The sequence below is a fragment of the Cardiocondyla obscurior genome, linkage group LG22 (assembly GCF_019399895.1).
Source record: "Cardiocondyla obscurior isolate alpha-2009 linkage group LG22, Cobs3.1, whole genome shotgun sequence".
Taxonomy (NCBI): Eukaryota; Metazoa; Arthropoda; class Insecta; order Hymenoptera; family Formicidae; genus Cardiocondyla; species Cardiocondyla obscurior.
The window spans coordinates 3,895,215-3,918,945 of NC_091885.1; the positions used below are offsets into that span (position 1 = coordinate 3,895,215).

The 23,731-nt window shown below is 44.2% G+C and overlaps 2 protein-coding genes across 9 annotated transcripts in view; both read left to right on the plus strand.

Annotated features, from left to right (window-relative positions):
• The first annotated feature begins 1,043 nt into the window (after positions 1 to 1,043).
• Ttv (exostosin glycosyltransferase 1 ttv) lies at positions 1,044 to 7,846 on the plus strand. Of its 8 annotated transcripts, XM_070670946.1 has the most exons (9): positions 1,044 to 1,455; positions 2,287 to 2,559; positions 4,406 to 5,440; positions 5,516 to 5,717; positions 5,802 to 5,921; positions 5,993 to 6,223; positions 6,320 to 6,586; positions 6,665 to 6,915; positions 6,993 to 7,846. In XM_070670946.1, exons 3-9 carry the CDS (start codon positions 4,557 to 4,559, stop codon positions 7,171 to 7,173), a joined length of 2,136 nt encoding a protein of 711 aa, XP_070527047.1. In that variant the 5' UTR covers positions 1,044 to 1,455; positions 2,287 to 2,559; positions 4,406 to 4,556; the 3' UTR covers positions 7,174 to 7,846. The 8 variants fall into 8 exon arrangements, with proteins under 8 accessions (XP_070527047.1, XP_070527045.1, XP_070527048.1 ...); XM_070670944.1 differs by lacking the exon at positions 2,287 to 2,559; XM_070670947.1 differs by lacking the exon at positions 2,287 to 2,559 and having other exon boundaries at positions 4,409 to 5,440.
• A 1,829-nt stretch (positions 7,847 to 9,675) lies between these two features.
• Positions 9,676 to 23,731, plus strand: part of Cda5 (Chitin deacetylase-like 5) — a 59,153-nt gene continuing 45,097 nt past the window's right edge. The window contains exon 1 of the mRNA XM_070670977.1: positions 9,676 to 10,598. Within this exon, the coding sequence (XP_070527078.1) occupies positions 10,547 to 10,598 (52 nt within the window). The 5' untranslated portion in view covers positions 9,676 to 10,546. The remainder of the gene's footprint in view (positions 10,599 to 23,731) is intronic.

Sequence of the window (23,731 nt, forward strand, 5' to 3'; positions counted from 1 at the left end):
TTCCACCGCCTTTGAATAACAGGAGGACGAACGCGAGACGTGTATACTCGACGCGAGATTGTTTTGACAGATCTGACAGCTCGCGTCCGTTGTCGAGGAACTAACGGCAAAGGCGCTGAAACGTAGGGCGGAAGTTTCGGAACTACCCTTCCGCTCCGCGACCTTGGGAGGGTGTTCTTTTTTCCCCCTGAGTCACGAGCCTATGACGACGTAGGTGAGACGTCCTCGTTCTTCGATCGCGCGCCGGCCGGTATTTTATTCTTTAATGTCTTACTTGCCGCACGAGCACGCATTCGCGTGACTGAGTTCCCGTGAGGGAAATTCCAAATCCATCCGAAGTCGGATTAATTAGCCAATAGATATGCTCGTTAAAACGGAATTAGTCTCGTTACTGGATAATATTAGCTGCGAATTGGTCGTTCGACTTTGGCTCGACGTGAACCAACGGTGGAAACGGCGAAGATCGTGAACTCCGTAAAGTTGCCGCGCGTCGCCATTGAGAAGCGCGGGAAATGCGAATTGCGATTTGATTCCGGCGCTGCTCGTCGGCAACGCCGGTCCCCTTCTTACCTCGAAAAGTAAGTTTATCAGGGAGAAATCGCGAGCTGCCGCTTTCCATTTATGCTTTCCGAGCATGTCGCAATCGCCTCCGCGTCCCCGCCACGAGTATCGACACGGTTTTAAATTCGTGGAAGCCGCATGGAAGTTCCGCGCCTATCTGACTTCTGACACGAGCGTACTTTTTCCGCCGACGCTACGTCGGATAATTACATCGAACTGTTGATCATTAACAGTAACGATCTTTTTTTTTTTTCCATCGACTTTTTTTTATTCATAAACGCCTTCCAAAGCGGCTGCTTCGGCTGAATGCTCTCTGACGCGCGTTAGATAACCGCGACAAGACTCGGCAGATCCAGATGCGGGACCTTTTATCACGGCAATTAAGAGTCTCGATAAACGAAATCAATGGCGTTTATTATTTATTACTTAAAACCGTTTGAATCCCGGGACTAACGCGCACTCGCCGATTCGACCGGCGAGCACTCGCGAGCGCGAGGCAGACGTATACGCGTCTGCATGACAATAGGGTACAAATTCCTCACGCGAACCGTGACAAAAAGAGTTTACCTTGCAGGTGTTGAGTAACCGGCGTGTGCATACACACGCGCGCCGAGAAACTCGCGTCGGGTGGTCAAGGTAAGGATTTCATAACTCGCCGCTGCGGCGGCGACGTCCGTCTCGTTAAGGAGAGCGCCGGATTCAGTCGATCGGCACCGGGAAGACGCGACTTTCCGGGTGGTACTCGGAGGCTCGAGAACCGGAAGTGCTCGGAGAAAGACCCTTGCACTCGTACGACACCGCGGAGCTGCATCGAGAACGAGGCCACGGACCGAGGGAAAAGGTATTCTCGTGTGCGCCCGTACAATATTGGCTCGTCAAATCTGTCTATCCGAAGTAAGTAACCTTTCGTACCTTCGAAGTCGAATCGGTCCCGAAATCAATTCTCCGCGCTCGTTCGCGATTCGCTCCAAGCGCGCTAACGAGAAACGGTTATTAAATTGCAAATCGTCCGCATCCGCCTTTCAGACGTCACTGCGACATCACCATGGTGCATTGAGTTAACGCGGATACTCGCGGGAATAATTTTCTGTCTATGCAAGAAAGTATAAGAGACGGAACGGGAGACAAGTATTAGAGTTGCTTTCCGGACCGGCGTAAGTTTCTTTTTTTTTTTTTTCTTTTTAATTTCCAACGATAAATGTGATCGGATGGATTGTACGTATCGTGCGTAATCGTGTTCGTCACATTTATTGTTAGAGATATCAAATTATGGCTAGTTTCAAAAAGTAATAGAACTTTTCTTTGAAAAGTATTGGCGATTTCTCCCAGCGAGAGATGATTGATTAAAAAGACTTGAATCGGACGTCGATTAGACGTTGAATGACGTTGATACCTCTTCAATCATTTTGTCACGCTAATTATTAATAGAACTATGCTAAAAAAAAACGCAGTAATTGATCGACAAATCTACTTCGGATTACTGTGTTAAAAATTTAATTAACCCCAAGCTCTTCACGTCGAAATTTTTTAACGTCGCCGCGAAAACCTATTATTAATATTATTATTATATTTATACGGCGAAAAAAAAAAAAAAAATAGGCCAGACTGTAAGCTGACGCATCTTCTGTTTATTGTTACGGTAAAACGATCGTACGGTGATTCACTTGTGATTGACGAATATTAAATATAACGTGCGTCCGCAGTTATTTCGTTCTCTCGTTTCAGCCAACGTCGTGCGATTTCTGTCCGTCGTGCACCGTCGACTCGGCTCGAAAGCTCCTTTGAGAGACCCACGCTAGTGTTACATTCTTGTCAGTTTCAAGAAACGTCCGCGGGCTTTTGCGAAAGTTCTCCGGTCGTCGCTGCAAGCCCCACGTGTCGCTCGAGTTTATAAAGTTCGCAGAGTCGGCCTGAAATTAGTTGTCGATCGACGGGCCTCCGAATGTTCCGGCTTGGACACGGTATACGTCGATTTGCATGCACTTGATTATTAATAAGGTATTGTGCATCTAATTTTACGAGCATGGTAGTTTTATTTTTAACGTCAAAAAGTTCCACACGAGCGATTCGAAAAGCTTATATAAATAAATTAAAAGAGAAAAAAAAAAAAAAAGAAAGAAAGGAGGAAGCAAACCTCTGTTTATTAAAATTAATAATATTTGTCGGGTGTGCGTGCTGCATTTTTTTTCTCTTTGTTCTGAAATTAAATTAAACTTAAAGAATGTAATTTTTTTATCAATCTTTATTAATTCTCTCGGTAGTTATTATCAATCTCTCGCGGAACACGTTTGCTATTTAAATTTCTCATACATTGTACAAGCGACTTTACTATCGACATTATTCATAACGCATTCGCAGAAGTAAAGTTTCCCATTTGGTATTTAAATACATTCATAAACTCGTTCAGAAAGAAATAAAAAGTTACAATCGATTTGTTCACGATCGCAGTTGATGCCCACGCATAATCGTTAATTAATCTACATATACAGGATGTCGCAGATCGAACAAGTGATACTTCGAGGATAGGTCCGTCTTCTTAAAGACGAGTAAAAAAATCCCATACCATTTTCTAAAATTGTCGACTGTTATCGAGAAAGAAAGAAAAAATTAAAATGTTCAGACGTAAGAGTGACGAGGAAGCTACGGGTGAGTGAGCGAGACGGACGACGAGTGTTCCCGCTCGCCGCGCACCCTCGTCGACTCCGCCTATTCCCTTCAGACCTTACTTCACGCCGTCTATCGCGCGCTCACTCAGCCCGCGGTTTCTTCCTCGCTCTCACGCCTGGACATTTAAATTTCTTTTTCTCATCGGCGCTCGACGATTTATCTTTCCTCGCTCGTCTCCGACAGGCGCCTACCTACCCTCGAAAGTATCACCTGTTTTCGGTCCGGGACACCCTGTATATCGAAGTGAAGTTGCGGCGCAGGACGGCAGCGTAGGCGGTGCGCGTCCGATTGCTCCAACGTCACGTCGCCGTTTCGCATCTCGGATTCTATCAATCGCTGGCCCGCGGCCCCGCGCGCGGCGTGCGATGATCCTGTATTCGCGGCCGCTCGCCGATCGATGCCACGCGTGCATTCCGTCCACCGCGGCGAGATGCGAGTGGGCGTAAGGCCGCCGCCGGGCCCGACGGGATTCCAGTGCGCCGCAGCTAACCTACAAGGATGATGGTGATGTCGTCGCGTCGGCGGTGCGCGGCCGTGTCGTAAGAGCGAGTGCGGGCGTTATCGCGTTTAAAACAACGTCATGATCGGTCGCGTTCTGACAACGTGGAACTGCCGGATCGGCTTGCTCGCCGATTGCCTGGAGTACGACCCGCGACGCTTATAGGTTATCTTCGACCAGGAGAGATGATCGTCACGTCACGCGCGCCTCGCGTACCACCGATGGATTGTGGCCGGGTCTGTGCATCGTGCGATCCGTCGTGCATCTCGCGACGACCGAGCCGCTCGAATCTTATCAGTCAGTAGCCACCTTCTTCTGTCTTAGTTCGAAAGGTAACGACGTCTACCCCCCCGATTGCCCGAGCGTTCCAATTTCGTAACTTGCGTTTCACATTTTCTCGCTCACATCCGATCGGAAGAAAATGTAAAAATAGCTGTTATGTGTGTTATGAATGCTCCCTGTGATAAGCGTATCGCGCGTTATCACGGTGAACATTGTTACCAATATGTATATAATTGTTTTATTTTATTATTATTAGCTAGTCCGATTAATTTTTTTTATTCTTGTATACCATGTAGTAAACTTTTTTCATTTTTTTTTTTTTTTTTTTTTTTTCTTCGATTACCAAAGGTTGTTTTGACATATGGGACGTATATGACATATCTTGTTTTGTTACAGCAGCACGGAGGAGCAGAAGTGATTGCATCCTGGAGGTTCTACTAAGCCATAAGTAACGATGTGCTTGTGACTAATTACCGACCTTTCATGTCAGAGAGAGAATAATGCTTAGAACTATCATATATCTTTATACAACTTGACTGCGTTGACCATGCAAGCCAAGAAGCGCTATCTCCTATTGTTCGTGACATGCGCGTTTCTTGGTTACTGTTACTTCGGCGGATACCGTTTAAAAAGTGAGAAATGGACAGGCAGATCTCAGTTGCCTTACGAGCGATTGCCTTCATATTTAAGTCTAAATGAAGAGTTCTATGACAAAGATTTAAAGACATCCGGCGGGTCATTGGCTACGTCTCAGCGTACCAGGCACTGTCGCATGGAGACCTGCTTCGACTTCACCAGATGCAAGCAAGGCTTCACCGTGTACGTATACCCGGTCGAGGATGTAATAAGTCCACTATACCAAAAAATATTAAATGTTATCACGGAGTCGAGGTATTACACGTCAGACCCGGCGCGGGCATGTATATTTGTCTTAGCTCTGGATACGTTAGATAGAGATCCCCTGTCCACTGAGTTTGTACACAATCTACCCTCAAAACTACTGCATCTACCGTACTGGAACAACGGAAGGAATCATCTGATATTTAACTTATACTCTGGCACGTGGCCCGATTACGTGGAGGAGTCACTGGCTTTCGACGTGGGCTACGCTATTCTCGCTAAGGCCAGCATGTCCATCTTCCGACACAGACCGGATTTTGACATTTCGATACCCCTGTTTGGCAAACAACATCCGGAACGTGGCGGCGAGCCTGGCCAAGCGTTAGAAAATAATTTTCCTAACAATAAGAAATATCTAGCTGCTTTTAAAGGTAAACGATATGTCCACGGTATCGGATCCGAGACGAGAAACGCACTTTATCATCTACATAACGGTAAAGATTTGGTGTTCGTTACGACTTGCCGTCACGGAAAAGCCTGGAGGGAGTTGCAAGACGAACACTGTCAACAAGATAATCAAGAATACGATACGTAAGTAGCGAAAATTATTTCAGGTGTTGTACGTAAATGTTATTCGAAATATCGCTCACATTTTTCACTTTGCAGGTATGACTATGAAATTTTGTTAATGAACGCTACGTTTTGTCTGGTTCCGCGAGGACGACGGCTAGGTAGCTTCCGGTTTTTAGAAGCTTTGAGATCAGGATGCATTCCGGTCATTTTGAGTAACGGTTGGGCGCTTCCTTTTCACGAACGTATCGATTGGACTCAATCCGTAATATTTTCCGACGAGAGATTGTTACTCCAAGTAAGTTAAAATATAAATGTATACTTAATCAAAATGTTACTTTACTTTTTCAAGCAGACGACTAAAATTCGATCAATTTTGCAGATTACAGACATATTACGATCTGTGTCCAACGTACAAATTCTTAAATTGCGTCAGCAAACACAATTTTTGTGGGAAAGATACTTTTCTTCTATTGAAAAAATTGTATTCACCGTGTTTGAGGTAACGATCGATTTTTATTGTGGCTTAGAGTCCCGTCTGCGGTCTGTCGTTAATTATAATTATGATTTTAGAATATTCGCGAGCGTTTGCCGTGGGAAGGTGTGCGAGAAAGAATTGTCTGGAATACCAGTCCTGGCGCGCTCGCGATTTTGCCGCAGTTCGCTGACAGTCAGCAGGAACTTCCTTTTTCGAACAGTAATCCTGGTAACACTTTCACTGCCATAATCTATTCGCAATTGGGATCCACCGCCGTACTTTATCGTTTACTTAGGAGTCTCGCAAAAAGCAAATATCTAGATAAGGTAGCTCAATTTATTGCTAACTTATTAATTATAAATTTCGCGATATCTGTGATATGCCTTAATGAATTATTTATTAATTATTATTATTATTTTCAGATAATACTTATGTGGAACTCGGACATTCCGGTACCAAGAAAACCACGTTGGCAAGGTATCAGAGCGTCGATCCATGTGGTCGCGGTCGACGGCATATCCCAGCGTTTTTACCCTCATCCGTTAATCAAAACTAGTGCCATATTGTCGCTCGACGAGGATGCCACGCTAAATACCGACGAGATCGACTTTGCTTTTACGGTCTGGCGATCGTTTCCCGATCGAATAGTCGGATATCCAGCGAGATCTCATTATTGGGATGACTCGAAGGTAGACATTGTACAGTCGCCGCTAAATGACTTCCGTCCGGATTTCGTAATCTGGGTAATCTGGTTTTTATGCTCGTAGCGTTCCTGGGGCTACACTAGCAAGTGGACGAACGATTATAGTATCATTCTCACCGGCGCCGCTTTTTACCACCGTTATTATAATACTCTCTACACCGAGCTGTTGAGCTCGACTCTCCATAAAACCGTGGAGCAGTCGCAGAATTGCGAGGACATACTCATGAATTTTTTGGTGAGTCACGTAACTCGAAGACCACCCATTAAAGTGACGCAGCGCAAGCTGTACAAAGATACCACAGTAGCGGGAATTAGGTTCGTATTATCGATACACGAGATTAACACGGTATCGTTATCGCGCTATTTAACTACTTGTGTCGTTGAATTTTCAGATCGCCGTGGAACGATCCCGATCACTTCATACAGCGGCAAACGTGCATGAATACGTTCGTCGCTGTGTTCGGATACATGCCACTGCTGCGGTCGAACATGCGACTGGACCCCGTTCTGTTCAAAGATTCCGTGAGCAATTTGCGCAAGAAATATAGGCAAATTGAATTAGTTAGTAATTAGAATTGTACACCGAAAAACAGATATGGCGTTTGCTACGGCGACGGCGGCTGGCGTACGTGACTTCCTCCTTTCTCGGCCGCCGAGTGCGGGGAGTCTAGTCGCCGTCGCAGCACCACGAACGCCATTCCTGATGATGAGTGTACACTCTGCTCGATTACGCGTGACTATTTAACTAATCAAGCATGCCAGGCAATGCGAGATTTCCACGTACTGGATCTGTTTCTTTTAGCGCACTTATTTCTTTTGCACTTAAGGGTGAAAATAGAATTTAAACAAATGTACAGTATTGTCGAGGATAAAAAAAAGAAGGGAAGGGAGAATGAAGACTTGTGAATAAGTGCAATAAGTGTGGCTAAAAAAAAAAGGTCCGCTATCGTTGCCATGTTAATGCGCATGTATAGATATACGGGAAACATATTCGCGTACGCGTGCTACGCCATATTAGACTATCGGTGTTGTCGGGCAGCAAATCAAAGTCCGTTATTCAGCAAGGACGCACGGTGATATCCATGCGATTTATTTGCAAGTAATTTTGTACAAATTGTAGAGTCGTAACGACGCCATTTCTATTTAACAATGTCTCGCGCAGCTTCTCACTAACTGCGGGTCGGCATTTAATTAATGTACATACAAATTATTTCGTAATTATTAATAAAGGGAGTTATTTAAGGAAGACACTTGAACTTTTTACGTACTGGCCATTAACGTTTGATAAATAATAAAAAAAAAAAATCAAACTTTTGCTGCGCACGTTTTTTGTAAAATTAGCCTGCAGCCGAAAAGGAGAAGTGAAACGAAAATAAAAAGTACGTCGCGTTTATATGTATAACGATATTTTTAATCATAGAAGTTTGCGAATGTTTTTTGTATTCAAATAAATGTATTTCGTGTAATTTCTTCTTAGATTCGGAATACGTAAGAGAAATATTGCAACGGGCAAGATTTTGTCAAGTGCTTTGATAACGAGTGACGTGGAAGTCGACATTTGTATCGAGGCGTGGTGCGAGGATCTGTTTATATTTAAAACAATCGTAAAGTTGTTAAGATTCAATGCAATCATATTGATTTTTCTTACTGTCCGATTATTTTTATACGATATGGTTTTAAGCGTCGCCTTACCAGCCTTCACTTTTTCCTCTTTCCAAAGTATATACTTCGTACAAAGTGTATCCTGGATCGAAATTGACTAGAAATTTTCTAATCGAAGATATTCTGTCAATTATTAATATGCACAATTATTTGTGTGCGTACTATTGAATGTGCTGCACCGTTTACTTTATAAAATATAAATGTGAATCACGTTCTATCGATCGCGTTAGTTCACGAGCGAATTAACGAGTCCAATTATTCAGCTTATCTATTTGAATGTACTGCCGAGTTCTCAGGAACATGCTTGAGTCAAAATGAAAAAAATGAAAAAAAAAGAAAAAAAAATGGAAAAAAAAGAAAAAGATAAATTTTCTTTATCAAGGCGTCGCAACATTATCTAGTCGTTTACACTGATATACGTTGTTACACGATGAGAGAAATAACAAGCGGTCCCTCACTGCGAGAAAAATATAGTTTCTTTTCGAGCCACTTATAATTATAACATTTCTAACGGTGAATATGATCAATTATATTATAATTATATTTGTAATTGACTCTCAATCATATTTATCATTAGAAGTATCGCAAAATTATGGTTGGGTTTAAAAGTAAACTGTATCTCTCTCATTGTCAGCCTCACGATTGAAGGGATCGCGCCGTACCGTGGTATCTGCATGCGTCTTAAAGACGGGAAGCTAATTGTATGTGATATGTTTTCTTCATTACTGTGCGTTTCGTAAATGTTCGAAGGAAAATGAGCTCTATCATTTTTTGCGTATAATATATTTCTGCAACTTAAGGAGATGTGCACTGAAAATCCAAAGCGGCCGCTCAATTAGAGCCTCCGTTGTTGTATCTGGAATTTTTTTATTTTTTATTTCTTATTTTTTTTTTTTAATCGCGAATTTCGGCTGCCACACGTTTGCCTTGCGATTGTCCTTAAGTTGCGTCAATTGATAAATGTAAATTAGTGTTTGGGTGTATATAGAAACTGGTAGGGTAATTTCTATCTTTTCACCGCATGACGAACAATCCTAATCAAATATGTTCCAATTGTTACCCGGCCACTGAGGGACAGGCGGTAAATCTTCGTACAAAGGAGAGAAGATTCTTATGGTGGCCGTAAAATATTTTGATTCTATCCGAAGCGATGGTTCCGATTTGTTAAACATTTTCCATGTAATCGTATTGCGAAGGAAAAATTATGTAAGGTTAATAAGACATAGCGTTAGTCATTTTATATGGGGAAAAAAAAAAAAAAAAAAAATAAACTGTTTTGTACAAAATGTACTGTTTGCAAGTGGCAGCAATTTTTGCCGATCACTCTACGGCAGAGTCCTGCGATAGTGCGACTGTAGGTTTCGAATTAGCTTGTACGTTTAGGAATAGCTCCAAGAAGTCTTCCAAGACAAAGACGTAAATAATAACTTACATTTATACCGCAATAACGACCATATGACTTTATAATAACTTAATTTATAATTATCCAGATTACCGTTACGTTACGATTGTTAATCTTTTCTGTAATTTTTTTTTATACTTTTTCTAATCATTAACGATTTGCTATTTATTTTATAAAAATAGGTTTTCTTTCCCAAGAAGATCAAGAGTGAAGAAGTCTGGATTCACACGGATTCGAAACGCACCCCCTTCGCGACCGCGCAACCCTCGCTAGTACTTGGACCGTGGGGCAACCGAGATTTCAGGGTTAATAACGTGGAGCGACGAGGGGAACTCAAATGACGCGAATTTCGAACGTCCCCACTCCGTTCCTGGTGATCGCGAATGTCCAGCGAGGTGGTGGGTATACCACCGAGGCTCCCTTCTTTGTTGCCCGGCTAGAAAGGTGACTATGCCATGAAGACAGGCGGCATCGTGCACGCCTCGCGTACGTACCCGCAGTCACCTTTCTCTCTTCGTGACCGTAGTATACGCTCTGCGACGTCCATGGCGTACTCGCGGCTCTGAACAACGCGCTGCATAGGCTGCTGCGGCTACTCGTACGCTCGCTCACTCAAGGGAGCATACCGAGGCAGGGTAAAGGGAACGTCCCGGGAATCCGGCCGCGATCGACCCGCGAGATCAACCCGCGGACTAAGTCCCGGGGATCGCCGAGGACTCGTCGAGCGTACTTAAAATCCTCGCGCCGGTTTCGCCGCCCTTCGGCGCGCTCGGGGGTGGGTGAGAATCCGCGCGCGACGAGAAAGAGGATCGCGCCCTTCAACCACCGTGCCACCGGTACCGACCACCTCGTAATTCCTGCGCCAGCTACCAAGTTGAGAAGATGATCATCGTGAGCAGCGTGTTGCTGATTTTGGCGGTGGTGTCCAGAGTGGGTAAGTCTTTTTGCCAGCTTGTTACTTATCTTGCATTTACTTTTTACGTACGGAGGTGATACGTGTGAATTTTCAAGTGGTACTTGAACTGGGTTAACCCAGGGCGATTGTCTCGAGTTTGGAATTTTTAAAAGCTTTACTTTGTTAAATTTTTTTAACATTAGTATTTTTCTTTTTCTGACGGTTCGACGTGTGGAATTAAAAAAAAAAAAAAAGAGGTGCGCTGGAATTGTTACGTTAAATCCTAAAATATAATTAATTAATATGTCTATTTATAAATTAATTTTTAAATTATTTTATTAAAAAGAAATTTTAATGTTTGATTTTTTGAAAAGAGAAAAAAGTTTAAAAATAATTCTAACGTTTGAAAGTCGCCTTAAGTTAACGTAGCTCAGTATCCCATTTAAAGAGAACTAGAATTAGGCAAGGTCGGTGGAATTCCTCGGTCAACGCGATGACAAAATATTAAATCGATCGTGCAGCCTCACGTGGCAGGACAATTTATCGAAGTCTTTTTTTATATCTTTCCTTTTTTTTTCTATCGTGAAACGGCGCGGGAAAGGCTATTGCGGAGCCCGGGTTGGAATCGCTCGCTCGCATTAGCTGTGAAAATGTCAGTTTACGTAATGTCCGCGCCGTTGGATAACTGGCACACGCGGAAATCAAACTAGCGCGCGCCCGGCGATCCCCCGGGGTGCGCCCGAGGGTAGATCTATATTTCACGGGGCTCGTTTCCCGTGGCGCCTTGATCTGGCAGGAATGTGTCTCCGAAACGCAACGAGCCCACTTTTCTTTTCGACGCGCGCCGTTACATCGAAGAGAAAGTCTTTAAAAGTCTGTTGTTTAAAAAAAAAATATTTTTTAATTAAATATATATATATATATATTATATATACTTTTTTTTTTAATTACAATTAACATTTGAACTAAAATTTGTTAATTAAATGTCCATGAGGAAAAAGACGTTTCCCTGACTGATTATTTAAACTAACAAGTGCAGCTCGCGAAACCGTAAATCCTCACCGAGTCTGAGGAGAGTAGTAAGAGCGTACCAGCCGATTATCTTGTTTACGAGATTTACATGCAATATCTGACTTAGGGATCTCGAGTAGGACGAGTGCGTGCGTGCGTGAGCCGCTTTGTTTATGTGTCGCGACTGCAATTGAACACGCGTTTACATAATACATAATTATCCGCGGGTAGAGATTCCCGTCCCCGACGCGTTCCCGCGACACGGCGGCGGTTCTAACGTTCCCAAATGCAGGAATTCTCCCGCGGGCGGTTCTGCACATTCGTCTCCCCTCGCGGGAAAAAAAAAAGAGGGGGCCTTTTGCAATCCGGTAGCACGGTAGGTCGGTTTCGCATGCGAAACGACCGATTTGCGAAACCGCGGCGCGCGGTGGCCGAGCTTGGATAGAGCCGAGCACGCCGGCGAACATTTCGTCGAAAAGCCTTGCAAAACGGCGAGTCTCTCAGGAAATTCGCGGCGCGTTCGAAGAAAATTTTCTCACCGCGGGAGACCGGTCTCTGAGCGGCGGCCGACTTGGTCCCGTTATTAAAAGCGAGTATCAGTCAAAAAATATCGATCGGTTAAATAAAGAAGTCGATCAGCTAATTGACATCGTTGCAAAAAAAAAAAATTAATAATAATCTAAATATTAAAACGACTGTATTAAATATTCATGATTGCCGCGCTACTCGCAGGCAAAATGAAAGATCCCTCCGGTAAAGTCGCGTGTAACAGTAAACGGAATTGACAGCATATTTTCACGTTTCGATTATTCGAAGTTTTGCTCCGCGCGGTATAAAAATAATAAAAAAAGAATTTTGCTACCACTTTTTTAATGATTAAATCACAGCAGCAAAGCGATACATTTACGAAGTAAAATAAACTTGCTTTCCTTCGAATAAAGTACAAAACGATATTTCCCGCTCCCTAACTAGACATACACGCGAGTGATAAATACAATCGAATCCAAATACTTTGAGTTTATAAGACTGATAATTGGGAAATTATTAAACAATCACGCTTACTCGATGGCCGATTACGATCCCAATTGCTCGGCAATTATTTGTTTACGCGTAGTACATAATTAACAACTTCGCTACGAGAACGAGTACGAGTTGACAAAACAATTAGGAGCCTCTCAAGTAGCAAACTGCTTCCCCGCAGCGGCCGATTACCGTTGCCTCGCAAATCCGCTTAGGCCTGTCGATTTGCTTTACGTAACAACATTACAAGCGACAGCCGCCGAGAATATTACCGCGGATCCCATCAGGCCTCGTCTTCGCTCACGCGCGTTTCTACGGAATCGCGCCGCCCGATCTCGCGCCGGCGAGCGCGATTCTACGGTCGCACGGAGCTACCTCGTGAGCTTCTCGCGCGCGCGACAAAATCAAAGCGGCGCGGCTCTTGCGAAATCAGAAAGTGACCGTTTACCGGCACCGCTCGTGATCCCGCGATCGCGTATCTGCCCGAATCGGATTCATCGCGAAATCGTCGCGTCGCCGAGCCGAACAAAGAGAAATGCTTTAACGGTATTGTTGCCGTATATTTCGGCATAACACGCCGGCCGAGACTCTAGAGCCGTGGAAGTGGCCCGTTTGCGAAACCCGCCCGGAGGTGCTGGTTGCACCGTGTGCACCGCCGGCGTTCGGGAAGGGGACGCAATCAGAAATCTGTTCCCATCGGTTAACGAGGCGGCTAAGAGAGCGAGAGGGACGGGGGGGGAGGAGGCCTGTCTCGTCTCGCTTGCGAGACGTGTATCCGCCGCGAGAGAGGGAGATCGACGCCGCCGTTAAGATGGTAGATAACGAAAGAGAGAGAGAGAAGAAATCTCGATCTCCTCTCGCGGGAGATCACGCGGATGCCCTCGTGGTCCGAGCGTTAACCAGGATTTGAATCGAACCCGTCCGTTTTTCCGGGCGTTCGCCGCCGGATTACCTGGATTGACGATTAATCACGCGATCGAGACGATGATTCTCTTTTTTTTTTTCTTTCTTTTTCTCGCGTGAAGAGTTCTGATCCGCATCACGTACCGTATGAAAGAGAAGATAAGTCTATATTGAACCGCGAGAGATCGATGATTGGCGACTCAACCTTTGCACATTACCAGTTTTTTTTTTTTTTTTAATTTACTTTTCCTTTTTTAAATTCTTTTTGACAAGATAAGAGACATCTTTAGCGACGTCTCTCACGCATGGGAACAACCGCACCCGGGCCACGTGCTAACGGGACCGGTATTCAAATCGAATAGCTGCGTTACTTTTCGTCGTAAATCACGGATTAATTAAAATGCCCGCTGAGGAGTTCTCGCTTAATCGCATTCGCGAACGGTGATTTCGCGATCCGTAAATAAGTTGCAGAAATAATCACCCGGTGACGACATCTTATTTGCATTATCGGCTGTGTTAGAAATTCGGCAGGCGTTTGACGAAGGTCAGTTACTTTCTTGTTGAAAGTCCGGAGCGCTGGACTGCTGTTTCATGATCACGCGTTTGTATTGTGTATTTATTTTATTATTTTTTTCTCCCCTAGATTTATTGCTGTCGCAATTATAGTATTAGAACTGATTGAAAAATACTCTCAATCTTCATTTCTCTCCTGGTGAATTAAATCGATTTGTAAGAGGCACGTTGATTGATCGATTGAAATACGTTCGAAGGAGTTGATTGCTACTTTACGGCCTGATTTCTGTTTATTTTTAGACTTATTTCGACGTTTATATTTAGACGGCTGGTATTTATAGGCGTTTATTCACCTTTAGGCTTAACTTTTAACGATTAAATGGTATCGATTGAGTAATAAAGACCGTTTTTAAATCTAATCGATCGAATCTTTGTCAAAAGAAGGTATATTTACAGCCAAATCTTTGCGCTAAATTATATTATACAAAAATAGTTCTTATTACTCGCTACGGTTCACATACTTAACTCAATCATTTAACAAAAAAATAAAATAAAATAATTCGCATTTAAACAATTACTTAATAAAGCATTTAAGACAAGATTGCAGAACGACGTATGTCTAATAGCACCCAGCGATAGAATTATTGAGTCCGCCGTAACAATGAGGAATTGTGCGGAGCTCGGCGCGAGTCATTGGTAACGACAGGACTCTTTTATGCAAAACGTATTATATAAAACACGACAAGCTACGCGAAGATACACGACAATGCAATGTTTAATTCGTTATTTCGGTGTTATTGCATAATGACGCGTCCGTTTGTAATATTCATGAAGTCCGCGTGCAATAAATCCCGTATTCTTGTACGGCGTCCTACACAGTTCTGTTGTATAATCATACGGTTTCATTAGTTTTCATTGTAAACATTAGAAATATATTTTAAACTTTACTTCTAAAAAAAAAATTATTAATTTTCTTTTTTTTTTTCTAATAGAAAATTATTTCATTTCCCAATAAATTAATTAATTAATTAATTACCTTTCGTCGAATACAAAATTACTTTTTTTTTTAAAGAAAATTGACATGTCTTTTATTCAAATGGATTAAGATCGTAGCTGCGAAGTGATGATGCGTTTATTTGACATTTTGTTTGCGAATTTGCACATCTCCGTGCTCGACGGCTCCATGCAGAGGAGCATATAATTTCGCCAGCGCGGTTTGTAAAGATTGTTTTGCGTACCGTACTTGTCTTTTCGCACGCAATATATGGCATCAAGATCCTCTCCGCGGGACATCCTGACACTGTTTGGGAGACGCATTCAATGTCTCCCGCTTACGCAACTCCCCCGATTTTAATCTGCCCCCGTGTCCGAGATGCTCAAGCGACTCTCGAGGAGTGAACCTTAACAGATTTCGATACGCAGACGCTCGCAACCAGCGTGACTCGACCTCGCCGGGATTACGTCACACGGCATTCGCATAAATCATTTTTCCAGGCCGATCATTACAGAATCCTCGCGAATATTTCGCACCGCGGGACGAGGAGACAATCGCGAGGAGGGGTAACGTTCGATAAGACGACATTTGCAACGCGGTAATAGCCGACAGCGAAACCGAGGGTCTCTGCAAATCGTTTATTATTGGGACTGGTAATTAGTCGAGATAAAAATATTAATGACGGTCAGGAAAGTTTCGTAAGTTGAGACGAGGATCGAAGGAGGGCCGCAAAAAAAAAAAAAAAAAAAGTCCTCGAAAAGTTAAAGTTAACAACTATGATGGTCGCACATTTCGCTCATTAATTATAACCCATCGCCAATTAATCGCGTGAAATCACCTAATACTTTCGTTCCATTTTCCGTATTTTTTTTTTTCCGAAAAGAAAAGAAGAAAAAAAAATACTATACCGAGTTCGTCTTTATAATTTAAACTGTCAAGACTAGCCGCAAAGTTTAAATTAATTTAATTGAAATACCTATTAGTAAATAACCGCAAGTTAGTTTGCTATTAAATATTCATTATCCAAATGGGTTCGCGCGAAATCGCGCACACGTGACGGCCGTCGAAGTGTTAATCGTGTCGGCGCCTCCGCCGATTGTGAGGCGCGAATGTGTGAGCGCGTAACGGCACTCGGACGCAACCGGCGGCCTTAAGAAGTGAAAAGATGTCCGGCCGGTGAAAGAGAGAGAATTTACGGGGCTCTCAGACGCGGTGACGCGGTCGGATGAGCCCGCGACTTCGCGATCGCACGGCGAGGTCGTCCGTGATATAATAAAGCGCCGATCTCGCGAAGAAAGCCAAAGGAAACGCGTAAAGGCGACGTGTAGGGACGCGATCGAGAGCCTTTGCGAAACCATGATTAGCTTAATTGCAAGCTGGACTCAAAAAAAAAAAAAAAATATATAGATACAACATGCAGTTCGAACGAATTATAAAGCGAATTGTTAACGATTTTCACATGCCGTTTCTCGATACATTGTCGCTGATAACAAAGCGCTTAAACGCTAGACGGTCTAAAATTATTATCCACCCCGTAAAAATGACAAGACGCAAATCAAGAGCGAAAGGATTATCGACTCTCCGGGTCAAAACGTACAGCGGGCGCGTGTAATACCCGTTATTTCTGGAACACACGGGCACTTATCTCCTCGTTTCAAATGTCTTCATAGCGCCGTGAGTTAAACGTTCGCGTAATAGAACGTAATAGAACGTGCACGAGATTAAATCGCCGAGAGTGAAGCCGGGGCCTCCTTTTCGCGTCGGGCGAAGCGTATAGGAATCACGGGCGATAACCGGCGGCGTTGAAATCGCACGGCATTGAAATCCCGGGCGCGTTAAAACCCCGCAGCATTGAAGTCGCCGGCGTTGAAATCCGCGGTATTGTAATCGCCGACGTCGAGGGCCCCCTCGAACATTGTAATCGGCGTCGTAACAATCGCGATTGTGCAACGCGGTATCAATTTCGTATTTTATTCGCGAGAGAGAAGAAAGGAACGAAAAAAAAAAAAACAAACGAGAGAAAAAAAAAATCCTTGATCCGACACGGATAGGTTTGGGGGCGATTCCGCGGTTCGTGAGCCAGAAATCGGCGCTCTCTCGCACGTCTGAATGTACCTATAATGTCGGGGATATTGCTACAACCGTGGCGGCATTATCGCGGTGAAATATGACTCCGTATGACGTGTACGCCGTGTCGGATGTGCGACGAACGAACGTGAGAGCGCGAGGCCTCGCCTCGTAGGATTAACGGCGGCGCAAAAGTGCTCCGAAATGCCAAAGTTTACACGTTCGACCCGTTATCCACGATGCAACGGACTAATTAATGCGCCGCTGCATGGAATCAGAATGTGCGAGAGCGAGAACGCCCGCCTGCAGAGGATTCCGTGAGACAGGATTCCCCCGGTTGCCCTTTCGGTCGGGCTAATCACTTGGATTCGCGAGAAAGGCGCGAGGGAGATGAGCGCGAAGGTAGAAGCCTGTTAATTTTATTTTTATATTTAAAGAAAAAAAAAAAAAAAAAAGAAAGAAAAAAGTCTTTAGGGTAATTCGCGCGGAAACTTTGCGTAACTCGCCTCGGAGAATTGGACACGCGGAGCTTATGACTTTTCCAATATAACGTCTAATGACAAAAAGGAAAGTTAAATCTTCCGTCGTTCCATCAATCTTACCGCGTCTAACAACGTCGGCAACCTTTGCGGTTGGCCCCGCGAACGAACACGTGGAGTAACAAGAAAAAAGCGAAGAAAGAGGGAGAGAAAAAAGAAGAAAAAAAAAAAAAAAATTTAATAATAAAAAAATAAAAAAAAGAGAGAAAAAAAATAAAGACAGAGATAAAGAGAGGAAGAGAGTATTTCCACCTTCGGTCATATGCAACGGTAAACGCCCCGATATTTTGCACCCTGCGGACCAGCTGGGAACACCCACTCACGACCGGCCAGGTCTCTGAAGATTACTAAAGACAGCTCGCGACCTGTCTGGCATTCGTTTCACGATCCCACGATCCTCTCCGCCGCGTACACGTAAGCGAGGGCTTCTCGTTAGGCCCCCGAGATGAAAATATCAGAAAGAGCGTTCTGCCTGGGATAGTATCCGCGGTGTCGATTATCTCTCTCGGCATCGATTATCTCGGACGGATCCTTAAGGACGCGCCATCCTTAACCCTCGCGAACTCTCGCGCGGGCTCGATCGAGCGGAAAGCAACGCGAGGTTCGTTAACACTAATTGAAGGGTCCGGAAGTTAAGCCGCGGGAAGAGTCCGCGGTAGTATTTCCTTCTTTTTTTTTTTTCGGTAAATATTGAAATTTTTTTAATGAAGAAAAGAAAAAAAAGAAATTTAATAAGCGCTACTTAAGTTGTTTAGGGAGATACCTGAATTATACTAGGTATAAAGATCTTGCGATCGGTGTAAGGTGCAAAAATCTATACGGAAATGCACAGAACTATTCGCGAAAGTAACGAGCTATTACGTGATTGGTCATAAATACCGCGTTTTAAATATTTTGTCGGAAATACACGAAGATAATCAATTAATTGAATCTATTAATGTTACACAAATATATAAATTTCTTAAAATAAAACGAAGCAATAAATAATAACGATAATGTTGGTCTTTTTAAATTTCAATTATAATTTAAATTAAATTCAAATCCAATTTAAATTAAATTAAATTAAAATAAATACATTATTCATCATTGATAATTATAAATTAGAAATATTATCAATCATTAGCAAACGGTATATTTATATATATAGTAACATAGTTTAATTTCATTCAATAGTTTCAAAAAGGAGACGATTTTTATTCATCGCTATACAGTCGCTCTGCGTCGTGCTGTTACATTCCCGATGGAAAGTCGCATTGCGATACACGCAGAGAGGCTAATTTGATCCGAAAGTAATTTCGCAAGCGGTTATGTAATTCATTAATTAGGTATTCTTGATATAACAGTCGCACAACTATGTCGAGAATGGACGAGGGGGAGGAGAGGGGAGGGAATTGATACAACTAAAGAGACTGGTGGTTACTGGTGTGCATTTTAAAATTTGCGAAACGCAAGCCGTGATCGATAACCAACCGCGCTATCGGCCGTGAAGGCTATCGATACGGTTGCAATAATGCGCTAGTAACGCGCGCGACCTTTGCTATTTTCCATGTGCGATTGCATAAAAGATCGATGCAAAAATAAGAAAAAAAAAAAAAAAAAAAACACGTGGGACATTGATGAAATTTTGATATTATTTCAAATCTCGCGACTGACTCCTCACGGCTTCTCCTGTTCTTTAATTAAATTCCCAAGGAAATAAGAATAAAGAAATAAAATAAAATGTTTTTGAATAATAAAAAGTAAGTTCATACATATAAATCTCTTACGTCAAGTTTGAGAAAGAGAAAGAGAGCGAGAGAGAAAGATGGTAAAAATAAAATTTGTTAATTTATGTAAAAATAAAAATTCAACTATATCGACTTTATTTAGACTTGGAAAAATTATTCATTATATTGGTATAAATCTTTACATTTATTTATATAAAATGATACGACTGTCGGGCACAATTATCGAGCACCTGCGAGCATTTGCATCCCCCTCGAGTTGATCAATTCTTACGCAAGCGTAATATCTAAATAAAGCAATTTCAAAAGTGACATTAAAACACGTCTCCGCGCGCTCAGGATAATTTTAGACTCTTAGGCTCGAGCGGGCATTATCTCGGCAACGAGCACGCGTTATGTTAATGTGCAATTGACTCGAGATTCCACGTAGACAATCCGTTCGAAGGGGCGGAGGGGAGAGACGGGCGCGGATAAATTTAACGCGACGATCCCTTCTCGGCGACAAGCCGATCTCGCGAGAGCAGCGACGGGATCGGAATCGCGAAGGCTACGCGTTCTCGGGGGGTGTGAGCGAACAGCGCGTGCTAACCTTTGCCGGACGTTTGCTTTAGAAAGGCGGAATATTGAATATTCGCGGGGAGCCAAGGTGCTCCCCGCTCGCGAGGAGGAGTTTCACGACGGACCGTGAAATTTTATACGTAATCTTGAAGGAAGGAGAGCGCGAATCGGCGCGGGCACCCAGGGGATTCTCTTATCCAGAGCTCGTGGCATAAATCCCGCAGTTTATACGGGCGCGGGACAGGCCGCGTGAAAATATAGTAGCGTGCGATCAGATTACCGTGCATCTTATTCTATTTCTCCGTTGCGCTATGAAAGTCGTTCTCGCGTCGGTGGAAGTTTAAGTTCGCGAACGGCGATCGGCCGTGAAGGCTACGTAAAGGGGTGTGTACCGTGAGTGTAACCTTTTAGCGGCTCCTTCGCACGTGGAGAGGTGTGGCAATCGGTGCACCAGAGAGACTGAGAACTATAATATCCTCGGACCGAGACGTACTCGGTTCACCAAGCTTATACACTTTTTTTTATTTCTCTCTCTCCTTACCTCGAGCTTTCTTTGATAAAACGAACGTCGGATCTTTAATAGAGAGCGGGCGATAATAAGGGCTGCTTCGAGAATTGAAAAGCGTATGCGGGCAAATAATATTAAATCCCGTTCGTATAAATTTAATTTTTAACGAAGCACAGAAATATAATACGTTAAAGATCGCACTTATTAATTGCTTAATTTATTTATTTTGATTTGTATTAAAAATGTCATATTGTCAAATATTAAACTAAAGTATTTTAATAAAAAATAGCCTGATAAATTTCCAAATTGACGGTCAAATAAAAAAAAAAAAAAAAAAAAAAGAAATTAAAAATTTAAAAAAAAATTAAAAATCGTGAACGATAGCTTGCTGGGCCTGAAGTACCTTGGGTAGGGCATATTACATTGCTGAAGAGCGGACAGTGGCATATAAGAATGGCGTGGTCGGTAGGTGTAAGTAGAAGCGGGAGATGTTGTTCAGACACAATGGAGCTGGGGCAATCGCGCTCTCGTTGCGTCACGTCACGACCTAGGCGGCTTTCCTTCTCTCTTTTACTCGTTAATCACGGCGATGAGCGGCGGATGCCAAGGCGGACGAATTAGGAAACTTGACGTGACAAATCCCTGGCAAATAAAAAAAAAAAAAAAAAACACGACGAGAATTGACTTATACGCGCGTAAACGAAAGATCACTTGGACTTTTCTGAACTTTGATATTTTTCACGGAACTGTCCGTCGCCGTCTCCCTCATTTCTTTCTCCTAATTAAACCCCCAATTAGAACCGATGTAAATTGCAGCTTGTCTAGTCCGCAGGAAAGTTACCGCCAGAGGTAGTTAAGAAAATGTAAATGCAAGTTAAATACGCCAATTTTCCTTCTCTCCTTTTTTTTTCTTTTTTAATAAAACCATGGTTTATTATTAATTTACTAAAGTTACGTTTGAAGCGTGATTAAAACACGTTTTCGAAGACCTCCTGCATAAATTGTTGTAAATTATCTTCTAATAAATATGAAGTAATATATTTTTAGCTTGCTTGCAACTATGAATTAAAGTGAATATCTACAATTCGCTCTCACGTTCCGCTTCTCTATGGAAGGGGGTGGGTATATAATTTACGATCGGGAGTCAGCTCAGTTAGATTAATGAACGAGACATGGCCCCAAGTTCTGACAGTTGAAACGGGGCAGCGTGGGCTCGCTAATTCCGCCCTTCTGATCCGGATGTAATCGAAACGTGACCCGCCGACACGGCGAGGGGGAGGAACGAGCGTGTTTCGTCACAAAAGCCGGGGAGTAGCCCCGCTCGTGGAAAATTCTCAAACGAAAGTGGAGAACGGGATTTCCGATCGCGAGTGCGCCGCTCGATCGAAAGGTCACTGTTAAACAATGATAATCGCACTTTCGACGGCCGCCTCGCGAATGATACCGCGAGGCTTCTAGTATCGACGGCCGCGAAGGCTTCCCATGCCGCGGAGGATCGCGGCGAACGAACGAGAGGCGGGAGCGACGCCTCGTTCGTAAAGATCACGCTGGTTATAAATGACATAAGTATACATGGTTAATTGAGGAGTACCGGAGGATGTTTACAATGCGTTACGATCGGGGGAGAGTGATATTAATCTTCTCGGTAATTAGCGTCTTCCATCTTTCTGATGGACGTCCGCCGTCGCTTCTGAGGACGCCGATGCGGTCCGGGCGCGCGTCGTTAATAAACAAAGAATCATTAATAGCTTTTTTTTTTTTTTTCTTTTTCTGATGAATATATCGCGCGTGTTCAAGAAGCGTGCATTGATATCTTCACGGTTGGAGCGCTCAGATTCGCGAATCCACGTTTGGCGCGCGGTTCCCCCCGCATCTCTCGGCCGGGTGTCGATATCTTTCGCGTATCTCGGCGCGGTACGATCGCACGAAGCACGCCTGACGAGTGTGAAGGCTACGAGGGGGCGTGTAGCAATCGCAGCTCCGTTATCCTCGCGTACGGAGCAACGGGCAACGAGGTGCCCGGCACCAACACGATGCCACGGATATAGAAACGCATAGATACCCCGCGTGCGTGTGTGCGTGCGCGTGTGGGCCGCCGCGACACGTTGTCCGGCGCGTAAGTGTCCCGTCGTCGGATTTCGTTCCCCCCTTCGCGACAGAACTCGCTCCTCGTTGCGAGTCGACGCTGGAAAAGCAAACGCGGCCACGTAATCACCCGAACGCATACACGTCCGCGATTCGCGCGAATACAGTCGCACGGCGCGCAAATCGCGACGCGTTCCCGTGCCGGAGCGCCGCGTGTAAACCGGGCGCGAGAGAGTTCTCGCATCTCTCCGCCGTGCCTCTCTCCTCCACCGGGAGCGGGCGAATAAATCGATCGGCCGGGGCTTGGAAAGCCTGAGCTCTCGATATTTTGTAGCTCGCGAACACGGCCAGCTGCCTCGCCGACCGTGGTGTCAACGGAAAATAACGAGCCCGTGCCAACCGGCCGGCAACTACGGTGAAATTGTTACTCCGCCGTGCAAAAAAGCGCCGTCGCTTCGACCGCGGGTTATTCTCGCACATTTTACTCCGACGGAAAATTAAGAGACACGGAGCTTGATCGAATTGCTATAAATGTAGACGAGCGAACCTCGGATCAGCGAGACCTAATCAGAATCACGAATCTACAACGCAGTTGCAAAAAGTAGCGTTTTTATTCTTAACGCAGCCGAATACTTCACCTTTGAATCTCTTCGTAAGACAAGAAACTTTGACACGGGAATAACTCGCGGGCGATCAAATAAATCCTTTAAAAAAAATGACGAGTCCTTAAAAAGTCGCGGAAGAATCCGGCCTTCGGAGAATCGAACGTACAACCTCCGGCCACGCGTTCGCAAGGACGACGGTGATCCGGGAAGCGGCGATTAATTCGTCAACGCGGTTCGAGACTTTCGCAAGAGCCCGCCGTGCGTTTTTCCCCCGCCCGGCGACGCGTAGCGGGGGAGATTAATGAGCATTTTCAATATTAAACCCAAGAACAATGGTCGATTCGACGTTTCGCAAGGGACGCTTGCGACAGCCCTCGCCTAGATTTTCCGCAAACCCCGTATCCTTGCTGCGCGAGCGACAAACACGCTAGCCGAACGGCCGCGCGAAAGGAGCGAATTATATTTTAATAATTATCGGCGTGAAGGACGTTCGTAAGCGCGCACACATGCACACGCATGGGAAAAAACGAGCGCCCGTTCCTCCCTCTCGGTACCTTCTCCCTCCCCCCCCTCCCACCCTTAGAAAGGTTACGCGCTCTCTCTTGCACGTAACGCGAACGCGATTACGCAAGTCGACGCGTGTGC